Consider the following 18,299-nt stretch of genomic DNA (forward strand, 5'->3'; position numbering starts at 1 on the left):
TTTTAGTTTTATTTGTATACTATTATAGTATTTATTAATATTTTGAATTAGGTTTTATTTTTATCTTATTGGTTTAAAATTCACAGTTTTTCTTTGTTTTTTGTTCTTTAAGTTTAAGCTTTTCTTAAACTTATGTAATATTTATAATTAATTTCAGCTTTTTTCAATTAACGAAAACCATTTTTAATAGTTTTATGACTCAGAAACCACCCAGAATGCTTTATGGCAGTGAGTTTTGCACATGACAACCACACAAAATGTAGTCCTAGACTATTTTTTTAGTCTTTTCATTATGTAATATCTCAGTATGGTAATCACAATTCCCGTTCAAACGAGACTAAAACTAGCTGACACAGACTTTGGCCAACTTTTGGCTCCAGTGTGCCACCATTACATTTCAAACGGGTGGAAATGGAAAGTGAAGTGGAAAAGAAAAGCATTAAGAAATGTCCTTGCGGGAGTCGTCTCTAACCGTTGAGACATGTAGGCAAGTCCATTCTCTCCCCTCGGTGCCCGCACAACCTGTAATTAGCACAAATTGCTGGCTCCTTAAGTTGTTCTTCCGAACATCAACAAGCCATTTTTGTCCTCTGATTCTTTGGCACCCATAATTCCCTTTTCCATCTCTGTTAGACTCTGCTGAGTCTGAAACCACGAAGTACTTTAGACCCAACACGATAGCAGATAGAGACAGACCGACACCGGGTATTAAGATGCGTTTTGGTTGATCGGATCACAAGTAGACGAGGAAAGACACATTCCCGTTTACACCTGGTGTTTTAATCTGTCTCTTTTGTCCACTTTTAAACACTTCTGTCCTGATTTCTTCGAGGGGAGGGTCTATGGATGGGTAAATGTAAGGGTTTTTCAGTTCATTCGATCTAATGGATGAAATAAGCTCGTGCAATTTACATATGAACACGACCGGAGATGACGGAGCGCTTTTGTTTCTGCTCTGACAGCCACAAGACCAGCCGAACGCTGTGAGTGTGTGTTAGAAATCAGGAATGGTGAGAGAACATTGTGCTTGGTACATTTTTCATCTTCAACTTGAAACTTCAGCCGACAAAGTTTAAATCCCATCTGGTAAGCGCGCTTCCCATAATGTTTACGCATTAGGTCAGTAGGCGAAGAGTAGGTGGTCTTTTGTGGCTGTTTGACCACATGAGCGTCTACACTACGAAAGCAATCCGGTCGAATGCATTTTCAACTACCTCTGGAAGTGGTTGAAAGTGGACAAGCTCAAAACGTTTTACACCCCGTTTACCCCTGTATTTAGTGCCGTCTACTTGTGATCCGATCAATCCGAACGCATCTTAATACCAGGAAACAGGGCCTCAGGTTCATTTTCAACATCTCACTTGTGTCATTTGCTTAAAGATTCTTCAATGGCTCTTTGAAGAACTTTCGTTTCAGAAAAGAACCTCTTCTGGTCCAAAAACGTTTTCACTGTATTCTTGAGTTTTAATTTTCTTTGACAGTATTTTTTTCTTGTTTTAATTTAAAAATATCACAATACTATCCTTAACCCTTTGATGCGTGGATTATTGAATTACTAAATAATAAAAAAACTTAAAGGGGGGGGTATCACACACAGTTTCTCCCAATCTCATGTTAATCTTGAGTACCTATAGAGTAGTAATGCATCCTTCATATCTCCAAAAAATCTTTAGTTTTATCATATTTATAAAAGATACATACGCTGTACTGAGCATTTCCGAAAACAGCCGAGCGCCTGGAGGCGTGACGTGTGAGCGGAGATAGAGTGACGAGCACGGGCAGCTTTTGTGTAGTGTTCGTCTGCAAGCTATCAATGGTCAGCTAAACAGATGTATTTAAACACACACAATACACCATCACATTATCCCTGGATAACTTTTGAATCACTATAATGAATATAGCGTATAGTGAATGATGAATGATGAATTTATGAAATTCACTACGTTCGTGTTGTTTACATTATATGCACTTATGCCAACAAAACAGACATTTGAAGCAGTTTTACTCACCACCTGCGGTTCCGACTCATGACCAGGATCATTACCGCTGTGACCGCTCCATCTTTCAGTTTCAAACAATCTGTAAATCCAGCGTAGAACTGGGCCTTGTTTATGAAACCATAAGCACCGATCCTGAGGGCTCGAGCAACCACTGAAAAACACGAGATATTCTCCATTCATTTTAACCAATAAAAAAGTGATTGCAACTATCAGTTTCTATGGTTATTTTAATAACAAATATCGAGAGCGCATCAATGTAATGTGTGAGCACAAATCTCTCAGCTCCACTTAACGCTGGGTTCTTTGGGAAGCAAGGTTATCTTTCCCTCACAACCAAAAACACACTTCTTTGGGGACATTGTTGATTTTGTGAAGTCCTGTCACCTGTGCAGCGCTGGCGACGACTTACGTAAAGCAGAACGCATGTTGAAGGGCGTGCTCTTGCTCTCTCGCCCTGGTCGACATGTGCGCACGCGCCCTTCCGGAAGAAGTTCCCGTACAAGGAATTCTGACCTTTCTGATGTCACACAGGCCCATACTCGAAAAAAAGACCCCGAATCCTGTAAGGATTTGGAAAAGAATTTTTGGCACAGAATGTCATACGTCCAACTCGTGTTTTGAACCTTTGGTCATGTTTAGCATGAGAATCAAACTCTTTAAAAGTGTAAATAAGACAGAATACATGAAATAGCATTATACCCCCCTTTAATGTAGTTAATAATAGAAATACTTTTTATTTTTTTATTATTTATCTGTTCACTTTCTTTTCATCTTTTTACTTTTAATTAAGGATATAATAATTCAACTTTTTTCCCAAATTTTTATTTTGAGAGATTTATAAATCTATTTACTGCATCTTTTTATTAGGAATTATCCCATCCTTTTTATTTTATTTTATTTTATTTTATTTTATTTTATTTTATTTTATTTTATTTTTTTAAGTAAGTTAAATATCTATTTACGTCACAATTTTACTTAAGAATATGATTATTATTATTTTTATTAAATATAAAAGGTATAGCAGAGTCCACGTCACAACTATAACGATAACGACACAGAGAAACAATATCTTTGAAATCACTTTCAGAATGATTTTTTTCCAGCTGATGAACAATTAAAAACACTGACAGCCAATCAGAATCCATCCTGCTTTAAAGAGTTTGAGCATTTAAAATGGCAGACGACAAAACTGCAGAGCTTAGAATGTCCGCCGGTGTGACGCTGATAGTTATCCTTATAGTTATCATTCTTGGTGTGAACAGGGATTTACACCTCTCTTTGCTACAATAGCAGCTAGAACAGATATTGTAGAGCTACTTAATGCATCATAACTTGTTAAATTATTTTGTCATGAATAGAAAACACAATGACATAAAATGTAGAGTTAAGCATAGAGCTAATAAAATCTGCTGAGTTTTAAAACGTGCAGAGCGTGCAAAGCATTTGTGTCGCATACATATGTATGTTTCGGGCTTAAATCATGCAAGACTGAAGATGAATCATTATGATCCTAGTGTGGCTTTCCTTCTTTCAGAACAGATGGACAAAACCCCAAGCTGTAGCATTTGCCAGAACAGCCCGTCCGTAGTTACGGGACTGAGGTTTTGCCAATCATAAACTCGCTGACCTTAATCTTTACTGTTCCAATTGCTACCCATCATTCTGTTTTGCATCTACTTCCTCTAGAATGTTTTTTGGGAAGTAAATGCAAGTCTGTTCCGAAGCCAGAATTGAGCTTGTGTGGTAGATTGAGTCTCTGGTCATATGGTGAAGACATCTGTCCCATTATGATACTCCCATTGAGATCCTGCTGTCTGTTCCCGGGTCAGGTAATGGAGCAGAAAAGTTTCCTATGATGGATATTACAATGTTATGATGAACTATATGTCTTTCTCCACTGACTTTCTATGATTTTTAAAGCGTTACTAAGGATGCTGATTTTTAGAAGGCAGACTGAGATGGCGAACGGGAACACGTAACATTAGCAACACATTATTAGCTGTTTGATAATGTAGTCAAGCCAAAGGCTAATCATATCAATTACTGTTATGTGTCAGACGTTGTAGAGAGCGATACATAAAACGCATTACCATTCTGATACATAGACTTGTAGACGAGCTCTTCCTCTTTTTCTGAATCAGTTTCTGGTTGCAACATATATGGCTGAATTAAACCAGTATTTCCACTTGCCGTTGTGTAGCATTTACTACAGTTGAGCGAGTGGATCAGGCAATCCGAGCTGCTGTGAATGAGTAGAGGTGGAGACTAATTAGCATATTTATGAATCCGTGTATCATAAATGAAGCAAGGGTGTAGAGTTACATTCAAGCTATTTTAAGGCACAAAGAAATTACTTTCAAAGTAAAAAAAAACATTTAAATATGTCATTTTGATTATCAAAGCTGAGTATTAAGGGATAAAAGTATTTTTTTGCAGGGGGACTTCAAAAATAAAGGTTTCAAAAGGGGTTCGCAGCAAAGGGGGATATTTTCTTTTACAGAAATCGCTTTTTAAGGACTACAACAAACGGCTGGTGGGGACTACAACGTCCTTCTTCCCGGGTTAGTGACATCATTAACCCTAAAATTTACATAAACCCTGCCCCCGAGAACACGCAACAAAGGGGGTGAGGCCATGTTGGGCTGCTTTAGAGAAGAGGAAGAGTTGTTGTAGTAGAGTGTTGTTGCCATACCGTCATTTTACACCAGACTGCTTCACGAACTAGGGTCAATTCAACGCTGGATTTGCACAAAAGACGTCCAGTTTCATTCTAAAAGTTGAAACTTCTTCCTGAGTCTCTCCATCTGTGTCTCACTCCGGTTTGAACAATGTAAGGCTGAACACCGTTACTGACAATCCTCATTTTGTCTGCGTGAGATTCTCCACCTTTGTTGTTGTTGAGCAACCAAAGCGCGAGCTGTTAAAGCTCCGCCCTCTTCTGGAAAGGGGGCCGGGAGCAGCAGCTCATTTGCATTTAAAGGGACACACACAAAAACGGCGTGTTTTTGCTCACACCCAAATAGGGGCGAATTTGACAAGCTATAATAAATGATCTGTGGGGTATTTTGAGCTGAAACTTCACAGACACGTTCTGGGGACACCAGAGACTTATATTACATCTTGTAAAAGGGGCATAACAGGTCCAATTTAAAAGAACCATTTTTTTTTTTTTTTATCTTAATGTGAAGAACATTCTAATAATCTAAAGAACTGTTTTCCACTATAAAGAACCTTTTGTGCAAATTGAAAGGTTCTATGGATCTTAAAGGTTCTTCATGGAACCATCAATGACAATAAAGGACCTTTATTTTTAAGTTATACTCTCTCTAGACAATACTGAGATGAAATGGAGATCAAATGAATGCTACTCAGATCTTCCTCCTGAGAAAAAAAGCTCTAATCTCACAGGAAAGTTTCAGAAAGAGATCTCAAAATAAATGTCAGTTTCTTCAGTTCAAAACTAATCTTACTGTATTTCAACTATTGACTCAGTTGTGTCTCATTTCTAAGAGAATTTTAGGAGAAACACCATCTGACACAAACTTTATACTAAAAGTGACTCATGACTAAGAACTCCATTATGTCTTCTGAGCCCTGAAAGGGCAAACTCAGAGCAATAACATATGCCCAGGGTGTGGTACTGTGGAATTTACTTCTTTCTTGCATCATTCATCATTTCTTTGTTTCATCTAAACATCTTTATCTCTCTCTCTGTCTGTCTGTGTGTTTGGGCAGTTGGGACGAGAGCAGCTCCATCAGCAGTGGTTTGAGTGATGGTTCTGATAACCTGAGCTCAGAGGAACTCAACGCCAGCTCGTCTCTCAACTCTCTCCCCACCACACCTGTTGGCTCCCGACGCAACTCTTCCGTCATGGTAAGCACTTCCGCAGAGACGGTTCTTGAATGTTGCTTGTTTAACTTGACATAAACTTGTGATATCTACTGAAATATAGTAGTTAGCATGTCAACAAGCAGGTTTAAGACATCATATATGATGCACTAAAAAGTTCTGAATGGGCTTAGATTCAACTGAAGCACCTACTGACAACATGCTACAGATTTCAGCTGGTCTCACGGTTTGTAAAACGTGCTGACAGTGGAAGTCTATGGAGAAACACACATCACTGCATCCATTAAACATGAGTGGATTTCTGTCAACACGCTTTTTCTGTTTGCTTTTGGAAAGTGAGGTATAAGAAATGATTTTTTGTGGTAAGAAAATATCCAGAAACTGATCCAACTAGCCAAGTCAGACTCTTGTCTGTGGTTTAGGTAAGAATACAGGGATCCAAATCAGATCTAGATCAATCTACAACTGTAAATAACACAACAATTTCAGTATGAGGTTGGCCATATTCGGACCATGAGTTAACCTACCATTCAAAATTTTGGGGTTAGTAAGATTTTCTTTTTTTAAAAGAAATTAATGCTTTTTTTTCCAGCAAGGATGCATTAAAGTGATCAAAAGTGACATTAAAAAAAAAAAATATATATATATATATATATTTCAAATAAATGCTGTTTTTTTAACGTTCAGAGATTCCTAAAAAAAAAATATGAAGCAGCAAATATGAATGTTTTCAACATTGATAATAACCAGAAATGTTTCTTGAGCAGCAAATCATCATATTAGAATGATTTCTGAAGGATCATGTGACACTGAAGACACTGAAGACATTGGAGTAATGATGCTGAAAATTTAGCTTTGATCACTGGAATAAATTACAGTTCACATAGAAAACATCTATTTTAAACTGTAATAATATTTCACAACATTTACTGTATTTTTGATCAAATAAATGCAGCCTTGGTAAGCAGAAGAGACTTCTTTGAGAAACAATTAACGTTTTACCGACCCTGAATTTGTTCTAAACTGAAATATGATCATGCAACCACTGCTTGAAAACCAAAAACGGATGAAGACACCAAGGCACGTATTAAAATGACTTCCGTATCTGTTTTTGACATTGTTTTTCAGTTCCTGCTGTGGTAAACATTGACATAAAATAACCTCTGAGGATTTGTTTTGTGTCAAGACAAGAGAACGCAAGACGTCTTGACAGTTTCAGGCTCTTGTTTCAGGCTGTGGTTTGGTGTTTGCTGCCATCTTCAATTTAACGTGTCTCTGGTTTGGTAGTCTGGTGTTTTTCTCTAGAACTGAACGTGTCTACTGTTGATAAGAAGCTGTATTGCAGTGACCTAAATTAAACAATTCTCACTTTGTGGGTTTGTTTTTGTCTCACTAAGTTGAGTAATGTTATAGAAGTCACAAATAATGATTACAAATAATGCAACATAACCAAAGTATGAGCCACACATGTATCATATTCACCCCCTGCAGTTAAAGTCAGGCCGGGCGAGCTTGTACTTACTTTAAACCAGCTCAAAAGCCTGGCTTTGATTTTCTTGGATGAATTAAGAGCAGCTGTTTCCTATTGGGCACGTCATTTGCTTGTTTGAAGCACTTGCTATCAGTTCTCGATGAAATCACACCTTTGTGTTCCTCCTCATTAAAGCCGCAAACGTCAATAATCAAGCTCAAACAGACAAAAAGGGGAACAGTATGACGTGATAGACTTTCTGTGTTGCTTTAGTAATCATGATTACATGAAATTTTGAAGAAGCCATCTGGTCTTTACTCTAAAATGGTGTGAAAATAGAAATGTCATGTTCTTGACATTTTTATCCACAAGTCAAAGATGCCATGTTATATATAATGCAAAGTTATTTCCTTTAGAGAAATGTGCTTGATTTGTTTATTATTGCGGTAAAACGGTGCCCAAGGAAAAGCTTCACAGAATGTAGGTGTAAATGTGGGAAAATCTTTTAGGCTTATAGTCTTTTAGATGAGCTCGGTTTAATCTTTAAGCCTTCGGTTGCGGTTACTACCTCCCAGATAACAGAAACACGTGTGTTTTTGAATGGGAGTGTTGTATGAGGCCTTTATGCATTTAATTTAACTTGGAAAAATGTTCAGTCATAAATGAGGGGGAAAATATGTCATGAATAGGCCTGCATGGAATATGAGCTTGCATAATTCTGCATAAAACTTTGCAGTTGAAGTATAAAGATTCCATGTGGGCCATAAATTATAGTATAAAATAAATATAGTAAGCAACGTAAATAAATTATAATAAAATATACATTAATTATATGTCAAATATTTTATGGCGTGAAATTAATAAATATGTTTTATTTCATAAAATGTAGTGCAAGTATACTACCGTTTTGGGTCAGTAAGATTTTTAAAATGTTTTTGAAAGTCTCATATTCTCACAAAGACTGTATTTATTTGATCAAAAATACAGTAAAAACAGTAATATTGTGAAAAATTATTTTTAAATAACTGTTTTCTATGGAAGCCCGTTTCTGCCACTAAATAAAAAAAATAAAAACAGTAATTGCGACTTTTTATCTCAGAATTCTGACTTTTTTTCTCGCAATTGCGAGTTATAAAGTCTCAATTCTGAGATATAAACTTGCAATTGCTGTTTTTATTTTTCATTTAGTGGCGGAAACGGGCTTTCATAGTTTTCTGTGTGAATATTTTGTAAAATGTAATTTATTCCTGTGATCAAAGCTGAATTTTCAGCATCATTACTCCATTCTTCAGTGTCACATGATCCTTCAGAAATCATTCTAATATGCTGATTTGCTGCTCAAGAAACATTTATGATTATTATCAATGTTGAAAATTCATATTTTTGTGGAAAACGTGATACTTTTTTCAGGATTCTTTAATGAATATAAAGTTCAAAAGAACAGCATTTATTTGAAATAGAAATCTTTTGTAATTTCTGTCACTTTTAATCAATTTAATGCATCCTTGCTGAATAAAAGTATTAATTTCTATAAATAAAAGAATAGTTGTGTATTTATATAAAATGTAGTATAGTATGATTTCTCATACTGAATATACTCTTCTAACAGATATGCTCTTCTGTGTTTGTGTTTGTGAAGTTGCGAACGGATGCAGAGAAGCGTTCTCTGGTGGAGAGTGGACTGGCGTGGTACAGCGAGGACTGTAAGTCCTTAAGGAAGGCTGACGGAGTTTATGACACAGGGAGCCTTAAAGCGGAGCCGTCCAGCAAGTGGAGGAAAACTCGGCTGCCGGATGGAACCGCACAGGACAAGATGGGGAAAGGAGAACTGAAGAAACCTCAGAGTCTCGGACAACCTGGGAGCTTCAAAAAGGGCCGCAATCCTCCTGTGGGCGTCACCTCACCCATCACACACAATTCACAAAGTGTGCTAAAAATCGCAGGTATGTTTTTATTTTTATTTATTTTATTTTTTATTTTATTTAATTTTATTATTATTTTATTATTGTTTTTTTATTTTATTTATGTATTTATTTATTTTTATTATTTTTTATTATATATATATATATATATATATATATATATATATATATATATAATTTTTTGTGTGTGTGTGTACTAACATTTAGGATTTAGCTTTGACATAAACAGACTGTATTTTCTGATTTGGATATATTTCAGACTTTAGATATACAAGGCATAAATTCATTAAGAGGTCCTGTTCTGGGCAGCAAAACAAAACGTTTTTGTGTTCCAGTCCAAACATGCATCTCTAGAAGGATTATATATTAACAGCACTATTTCATGATTTGGAAATGAATCAGTTGGACAAACTTAGGTTGTTTATGTTACTACTACTGTCATCCATAATCTCTTGTAAATGAAAACCATGTGTGACACAGAGATTGGTGAAGTGTCTCTTCAGCAGATATCAAACTGATGACACATTTGTGTGGAAACTTTAAAGGAACCACATGAATAGTATCAAAACTCAGTCTTAACTTAAACAAATGGTTCAAAGTTCTGTCATCATTTTTTACTCACCATCATATCGTTCCACATTACGCTTTTGTATACAGTAAATGCATACAGAGACCAGAGGCTGTCAGGCTCAAAAAAGGACAATAAAACACCATAAATGGATCATAAAAGTAGTCCTTATGACTTGCGCTAGTCTTCTGAAGTCATATGATATGCTTTCTATGAGATTCTGAGTAGTCGTCCACTGAAAATCCTCGTTTTTGCTGTAACTCTCAAACCTTATTCATGCATCAATGAACATGCAAATGATGACTGAACTTTCATTTTTGGCTGAATCATTCCTTTAACTCTTCTTTACTATGCTTTCAGAGTAGATTTCATGAGTGAGAAGCCTGTCAGGTTTATCTTTTTTCCATCTTCTCTTGATGCAGTCTTCCTGTAGGCAGTGTAACCTTTCTATGCTGGATCCATAGTTAAGAATGACATTTAAATGTCAGCGATCCAGTGCACTTAGAAGAAAACCAGCAGCCATGGTGCCATATGGAATTTTTCTTCGTCATACTTATGTTCTGATCAGTGGCGTAGCAAGTCAGCCCCGGGCCCATATGCAAAACTTTTTTACGGGCCCCTCTCGGTTTCGCGGAGGGGGTGGGGGGTAGGAGGTAGGATGTGTCTTATGCGAATGAGTCCCAGGATTTTAATATGAATAAGATATTATCACTTTAAAACTTGCAGATAAAAATGGTAAAAACATTTCTAGAAATGACAACAGCTCTACAGTACCTCTGCGCTCCTCTATCATTATGACTTTGCATTGCAGATCTATTTAAAAATAACAAAAACCGGCTTTTTCAACACCGTTGAACGATTCCACTCTGGCTTTGGAATTTCAGAATGATCATAGCATCATTTCAGATGCGTCCGAGTCCGAATATTATTCCAGTTATGAATTATTCTGTTTTAATGCACATGTTTTATTCCTAATAAATTTACTAAAAGTTTCTTCTCTAAATATGTTTCCATCACATTTTATGTGCATTTTATTTCGTTGAATAAAAAGATTCCACCCCAGCGAGTGAATGAGTTACATGTATTCACATATTGTGCAATATCCTAAAATGTGCAGACGTAGCCGTTTTTTCAGAAAACCAATATGACTCGTTTAAAATACTGTATTAGGGGCCTACTTACATTACTGTATGCATAAGTTGACAAAATGACAGAAGTAAAAAAAACAAAAAAAAAACAAGTAAAAATAACAGAAAAGCGAATAAATACAATATATATATCCTATATGGCTAAGATGTGGCATTTTATTGTCCATTTATTCAGGTTCTTAATGATTTTAGTACATTTAATATAGATAGGCTATAGCAAGTTTTTGACAACATTATTTCTATTATACTTCATTTTTCCGAACATATGTACACGGGTTCTGTCTCGTGCTCAGACGCGCTGCGAGCCTTTGAAAGTATTTGGCTGCGGAAAGACACGTTCGGCGTGTGCACTGCACACTAACTAGTGGCCTTTTGTTTTCAAGCACTCAATTCACTCTCGCATGGGCTGTTGTACAGTACACACACTGTCTGTGCCGTCACAAAAATTGGGCTGCACGCAGACAGGGTGTGCGGACGTCCGCGAACCCTCCTGATGAAGGAAATCACGCAATGCGGACGGTGTGCGGACGCCCGAAGTATAGGCTACTTTGGGGTTAAGCCCGTAATAGCGGGCCCCCAATCCGCCCGGGCCCATATGCACGTGCATACCCTGCATGCCCAGACGCTACGCCACTGGTTCTGATATTAAATTACCCTCACAAATTGCAAAAACATAATCACCAATTTAAGGAATAAAAAGCATAGAGGTCATAGCACTGAATAAAACGGTTGGTTTCTGTTGATTTTGGGTGTGTGTAGCCACTTCGAAGTAAAATTATACACACACACACACACACACACACATATATATATATATATATATATATATATACATATATATACTGTAAATATGAAGCAGCACAACATTTTCAACATTGAATATTTTTTGAGCAGCAAATCAGAATATTAAAATGATTACTGGAGGAAAATTCAGCTTTGCATCACATAAATAAATTACATTTTAAAATGTATTCAAATAGAAAACAGTTATTTTAGATTGTAATAATATTTCACAATATTACTATATTTTTTGTTTAACCCTTGTGCTGTGTTGAAAACCCAATAACGCTCGTGGTGTTCCCGGTCAAAAATAACCGGCCTGCAAAAAATTGCTTATAAATCTCTCGTTATGCTAGCTTATCACCAAAGATTGGATTCAATCTTTTTTGTCAGCTTGTTTTCTTTCAGTTAGGACAGGTTTTGTATTTTTTTTGATCGATCGTAGGCCTTATTTATCTGAGCTTATGTACCTCAGTTTTTGAGTGAAAAAAAAAAAAAGCATTATTTGTGGATAATTTTGTTAGAAAATATGAAACAATTTGCACTGTTTATCACACTAGTGTTCTTTAATGTCTAACCAGGAAATTTGTTTTGAAATGGTTTTTTAGTTTCTTTTTATTTATTACAAAATGGCACAGAGTCACACTTGTGGAGTTCCTGTTCAGAAATGACCGGCCTACAGAAAAATAACTTATAAATCACTTGTTACGCTATTTTATCACCAAATATTAGATTCAATCTTTTTGTCAGCTTGTTTTCTTTCAGTTAGGACAGGTTTTGTATTTATTTTTGAAACTGTTTGATCGTAGGCCTCATTGATCTGAGCCTCACTGATTTGAGGATAAAGTTCATCTCTGTGCAAAAGAGAGCCTGTAATACTCAAAATAGTTTATGTACATGAACGTGTGTGTATGTTAGCATGTAGCTTCTCCACTAAAGTTTGGGAGCCAGAAAGTGTTCATTTTGAAAAGTAAATCAATTGTTTTATCATTTCAAACCCAACCAATGTTTTAAAAATGTTGCATAAAAAGTGTGCTTGAGCGATCTTACTTAAAAAACTTAATGGAATGGCAAGTGTGAGATTGTAATTATCTCCATAAAGAAGTCATAATCGTGATGATAGTTTAGCTGTAGGCACTCTCTGAGCGTCTGTCATTAGTATTCGTACAGTCACAGAATTTCCTCTATCAGTAATAATTAGTCCCTCAAACGTCATTTAAAACTCATTAGCAAGTTCTTGGTAACTATTTTTCATTGTAATATTCATATGTGAATCCTGTTTGTCTCATCAGTAGGAATCACGTGTGCAGTGGAGTTTATATCTTGTGTGGGCTGAGACGCTCTTTATCTTTGCAGTGTCTTTAATTAAATGCAGATGGGTGCTTGCCCTCGTCTCCATCCACGATGACTCACGTACTGTAGATTTAAGCCACAGAAACTTAATCATGGCTTCAATCGGGTTCTCTCCATGACTTCATCTGATGTCATACCCCCAAGGCTTTCCTACTCACCTTTCAAATGATACGTCTCTGACCACACGGAGGACGTGTGTCATCCTGGTTTGGTCATTAACACTGATTCAGCTTCGTGTGTGTGAAAGGAAATGAAACTTTATTGATGATGAGGTTGATGTGGTAATTTCCCACAGAAAAGTGCTGTGGTGGTACCATGGTACAGTTACGGTATCATATGGTAATAGCATGGTATTTCGATGTATTCCGCGGAGCTGAATGATTATCAATTCATTTGTGTGGTTTTAACATGACATTTCAGGGTACTTCAAGAACGCAATGGTTTATTTCCATCCTAGAGGAATATTTTTTGCACTCTTTCATAGTTTATGATCATTAATGTAGTATGAATATTTTGGGTTTCTAGTTTTGGCTTTCGTTGGGATTTTATTGTTAACTATGTTAAAGGGGACCTATTATGCCCTTTTCACAAGTCTCTGGTGTCTCCAGAATGTGTCTGTGAAGTTTCAGCTCAAAATACCCCACAGATCATTTATTATAGCTTGTCAAATTTGCCCCTATTTTGGTGTGAGCAAAAACACACCATTTTTGTGTGTGTCCCTTTAAATGTAAATGAGCTGCTGCTCCCGGCACCCTTTCCAGAAGAGGGCGGAGCTTTAACAGCTCACGCTTCGGTTGATCAACAACAACAAAGCTGGAGAATCTCACGCAGCCAAAATGAGGATTGTGAAAATTATGTAATGATTTTAAAGAAATTTTTTCTGAACAATACCTTGAAAACTTTTCCCTGAAATGACACAAAACAAAAGCACATAAAAGCACCTGAAAATATTCTATAAAATGAAATTTAGTCATTCACCAGTAATATTCCCCCCATATCTTCAAACTTCACACGTCCAGATGTGTGACACCAAACGGTGCTCAAGTTTAAATATGCTCATGTACAAATGAGATATGATGAAGTGTTGTCAGTTTTAGTGACTGTTTTCTTTCTTTCTTTAAAGTCCCCAAAGGAGACTCAAAGGCAGTTGACAAGGTGAAAATGTCCGTGAAGGCAACGGGTCTCCAGCGTTCCCGCTCCGATGCCGGTCGGGACAACGTTGAGCACCGTAAGCCTCCTTCAGGTCTGGTGAAACCCTCCGCTGGCAGCTCCTTCGGTTATAAGAAACCACCAACCACCGGTACCGCCACCGTCCTGACTGCAGGAGGCGCCACTATCACGAGTGGCTCGGCCACTGTGGGCAAAACCCCAAAGTCCTCGGGCATCCCCATCAAACCCGTCCCGGGTGGAGGTGGACGCAAAAACAGCTTGGACGCCAGCGGCTCCGAACAGGGTTTCCTTGCGCCCAACGCTCGCGGTAGCATTCAATATCGTAGTCTGCCGCGGCCTGCAAAATCCAGTGCTATGAGTTTGACCGGGCGACCTTCCTCTCGCCCTGTTAGTGGCAGCATCGATGCCAGTCTCCTCACTCTTAAACCCGTGCCAGCTTTGCCCAACACCATGCCCACCAGAGGTAAAGAAGGAGGCAGCTTGAAAGCAGCTAGTCGCTCGAGCACCACAGGACCCGTCAACCAAACGGATCGTGAGAAGGAGAAGGAAAGGGCCAAGGCCAAAGCGGACCTGGAGATCAGCTGTCTGAAGGCAGAGAACCAGGGCGAGAGCTGTGGAGAGACTGTAGAGAAGATCCATCGAGTGCGGAGGACGAGCACAAGTAAATACCCTGAACTGAGCTCTCCGACCGGCACGCCAAGGTACGACATCTGCAGAAATACCTTGTGTCAAATAAAATTGATTGCAATCATTTCATAAATAAATTTAATAAATAATATAAATGCTTCAAATGTATGCTTGTTGAATTATAAACTATATTATTATTATATTATTATATATATATTATATGTATAGTAAATTGATTCTAGTCAATTAATAATTGTTTTGTTTTCATTTTTTTAAAATGATGATTTGGTTTGTCTTAAATTAATGGCTGTTGATTATTAAAGAAAAAAGACAGACACAGGAGTTTATATACTAATAATTTTTAATTAAATCAATGGGTATAAAAATAAATATTTATATTTTAAAACATATATTTTTGATGTGCTACACAGCTACTTGGGTTACTTAATTTTCCCCATTAGTTTGAAATACATTTATTTCATTTGAAAATATCATGAATTGATTATTATGATTTGTTAAATATTTTAATACATTCAAATTGTTACAGCTGATGATTCTGATCTGTGGCATTGAAATTTAAATATCAAATCATAACAATCAATTCATGATATAACAAATGGCAAAAATCGAGTGACTCAAGTAGCTGTGCAGCACAACAAAAATGGAGGAAAATATATGTATACAGTGTGTATATATATGTATATATATATATATATATATATATATATATATATATATAATATGTGTGTGTGTGTGTGTTTGTTCTATTTTATAAATTAAGCAACTTCAATATGCAACTTTTTTGCAGAAAATACTCTGCAGATGATCTATGTGTTTATATTATGCAAGTTATGCTACTCAATTATTTAAAACCCTTTCTGGAACCGGACATAAAGAGCCTTTGAGGTCGATTTTATGGTTGGCGGCGTGTTCTTTATTTAGTTCCTCTGGATGCTCTGAAATCCCCTGGTTTCATGCAGCGCTTGACTACAGAAGGTCTTTGAGTTCATTACGTCATTGATGCTGATTTGCTCTTTCACTCTAACAGGTTGCTGAGCAGCAAGTCTCTTGTTCACCCTCCCAGCCTGGCTCACCTAGACAAGGTCAACTCCAACAGTCTAGACTCTTGTATCACCATCCATGACCTTCCTCCAAAGATCCCTCCCTACTCCAAGCTTCAGGACCTGGCTGGCTCCCGCGTGCCGCCTCGACTCACCCCGAGCCCGGCGCCGGTTCTCCACATCGATTCTCCCAGCTGTTTCTCAGGCCAGGCTCTGTCTGTGAGCAGCTCCCCCATCCTCTACCCGAAGATGTCCGGCCTGCACCGCAGCATGGAGTCACTGCCTCTTCATATGAGCGTGCCCACCAAAACTGACCTGGGACACCGGGAAGAAGCCAGGAGTACCGGGACGTGGGGCGCAGGCAGTCGGACGTCCATCACTTTAGGCGACAGGTGAGTTTGGGTTTGTATAATGGCTGTATATGGTTTAACTGAGCAAAGTAGATCAATGAATGATAAAACATGATAAAAAGAGCAGCATAACTGTCACCAGCACTGTTTTTTAGGATGATGGTGTGCTGGCCTCAATGGTTTTTTGTTTTGTTTTTTAGAAATTAATATTATTATTTTATTATTTTATTTTATTTTATCTATTTTGTAATAGATAATATTATAATGTTAATTAAACGTGTATATATATATATATATATATATATATATATATATATTATAAGTTTAACTTTTTAGTATAAGTTTAATAGACTTGTTTACGAAACTTGTTTGCATTTTCAGGTTTGACATTTATTATTTTTATTTATTAGAGACTATATATATATATATATATATATATAATATAATAATAGTAATAATAATAATAATATTAAAAAGTTTATTTTTTTCAACTTGTTACAAAATGTGTGTGTATATGTGTGTGTGTGTGTGTGTGTGTGTGTATATATATATATATATATAAATGTTAATATTATTAACATAATATATAAATTAATATTATTATTTAACATTAACATATTTTGTAATAGATAATATTATACTGTTAATTAAAATTACACACACACACACACAAACACACATATATATATAAAATTTATTTTAAGTTTGCAAGACTTGTTTACAAAACTTGTTTAACAAGGTTTGACATTATTATTATTTTTATTAAATAGAGTATATATATATATATATATATATATATATATATATTAGAAGAGTGGTCTTAATAGTAATAATAATGTTAAAAAGTATTTTTTCAACTTGTTACAAAATGTGTGTGTGTGTGTGTATGTATATATATATATATATATGTGTATGCATATATATACACACACACACCATATCATAAAATAAATATACATTATATAATAATAATAAAAAAAAAATATATATATATGATCTTTTGTGTTATGTAATACACTTGTGTTCCTGTATGCACTTAATGTTGCACAGTAAAATATTAAAAGGATGCTCATATCATCTGCTGTGAGCCTGTCGCCCCCTGCTGGCAAATGAGCAACACAACTGAGAGATTAAACTAGATGAGTTACACTATCAGATGAACATTGTGGACTGGATATCAGTGTAATGCTAACAGTGCTGGTTTGGGGTGAGGTACTTATATGTGCTGCTCTCTACCCCTCCCAGTTTACAAACTGATAGGAACACCTTACCCAAGAAAGGATTAAGGTACAATTATTTAATCTAAAATGAACTAGTACATCAGTGCGATGTAAGATGATTCTGAATTATGTTACACTGTCTTCCGTAGTCGCTATGGCAGCGACCAGTCAGATGGCGAAGGGAGGGAACGTCGCCATTCCCACACGATCACTTGCATGACGGATTCGGAGAGCCCGCCTCAGCTTCCTTCCCCCACACACGTGACACAACCCTTCCTAGGAAAAACACCGCCAACCAACGTGGGTAAGTGAAGTGAAACCCCTTCTCATTTTACAGGTAAAACCTTGAATGACTGAGATAAATCACCTTGAATAATAAAATGATGTTCTCCACAGTGGCGCCAATCCCGAGTTCAGGCTCTGGTTCCCAGATCACACGATCCAACAGCATCCCAGCGAATGACATGGGCTACGAGCTGTACGGCACCTCTCCTCTGGGCAGCTCTCTCTCTCTGGCCGACCGACCGAAGAGCATGATGAGATCCGGATCCTTCAGAGAGCCTAGTGAAGACGGTGAGCCACAGGAAGTGTTCAGTACCCTATCCTGTTCCTCAATTTGATTGGGAATGCATAAACGCTTAACGTTGCTAATAAACTGTGTTCAAATGTATGCAAACAAAAATATTTTGATTTTATTTCAGCTTTATTTTCAGTTACCAAAAAACATCTTAGTTAATAACAACATTACTCAATGGCCAAACAAGATATCTAATGAACAC

At 36.8% G+C, this 18,299-nt stretch overlaps 1 protein-coding gene across 6 annotated transcripts in view; it reads left to right on the forward strand.

The window, feature by feature from the left end:
* The window catches only part of nav1b (neuron navigator 1b), a 95,137-nt gene that overhangs the window by 54,660 nt on the left and 22,178 nt on the right, over positions 1-18,299 (forward strand). For 5 of the 6 annotated variants that reach the window (XM_051897420.1, XM_051897419.1, XM_051897421.1 and 2 more), the window contains 7 exons: positions 5,736-5,874; positions 8,961-9,264; positions 14,216-14,963; positions 15,938-16,342; positions 17,546-17,587; positions 17,670-17,824; positions 17,917-18,093. In XM_051897420.1, the coding sequence (XP_051753380.1) occupies positions 5,736-5,874; positions 8,961-9,264; positions 14,216-14,963; positions 15,938-16,342; positions 17,546-17,587; positions 17,670-17,824; positions 17,917-18,093 (1,970 nt within the window). The remainder of the gene's footprint in view (positions 1-5,735; positions 5,875-8,960; positions 9,265-14,215; positions 14,964-15,937; positions 16,343-17,545; positions 17,588-17,669; positions 17,825-17,916; positions 18,094-18,299) is intronic. The other variant, XM_051897422.1, reaches the window with a different exon arrangement.

This window comes from Ctenopharyngodon idella, chromosome 6, assembly GCF_019924925.1.
Source record: "Ctenopharyngodon idella isolate HZGC_01 chromosome 6, HZGC01, whole genome shotgun sequence".
NCBI lineage: Eukaryota > Metazoa > Chordata > Actinopteri > Cypriniformes > Xenocyprididae > Ctenopharyngodon > Ctenopharyngodon idella.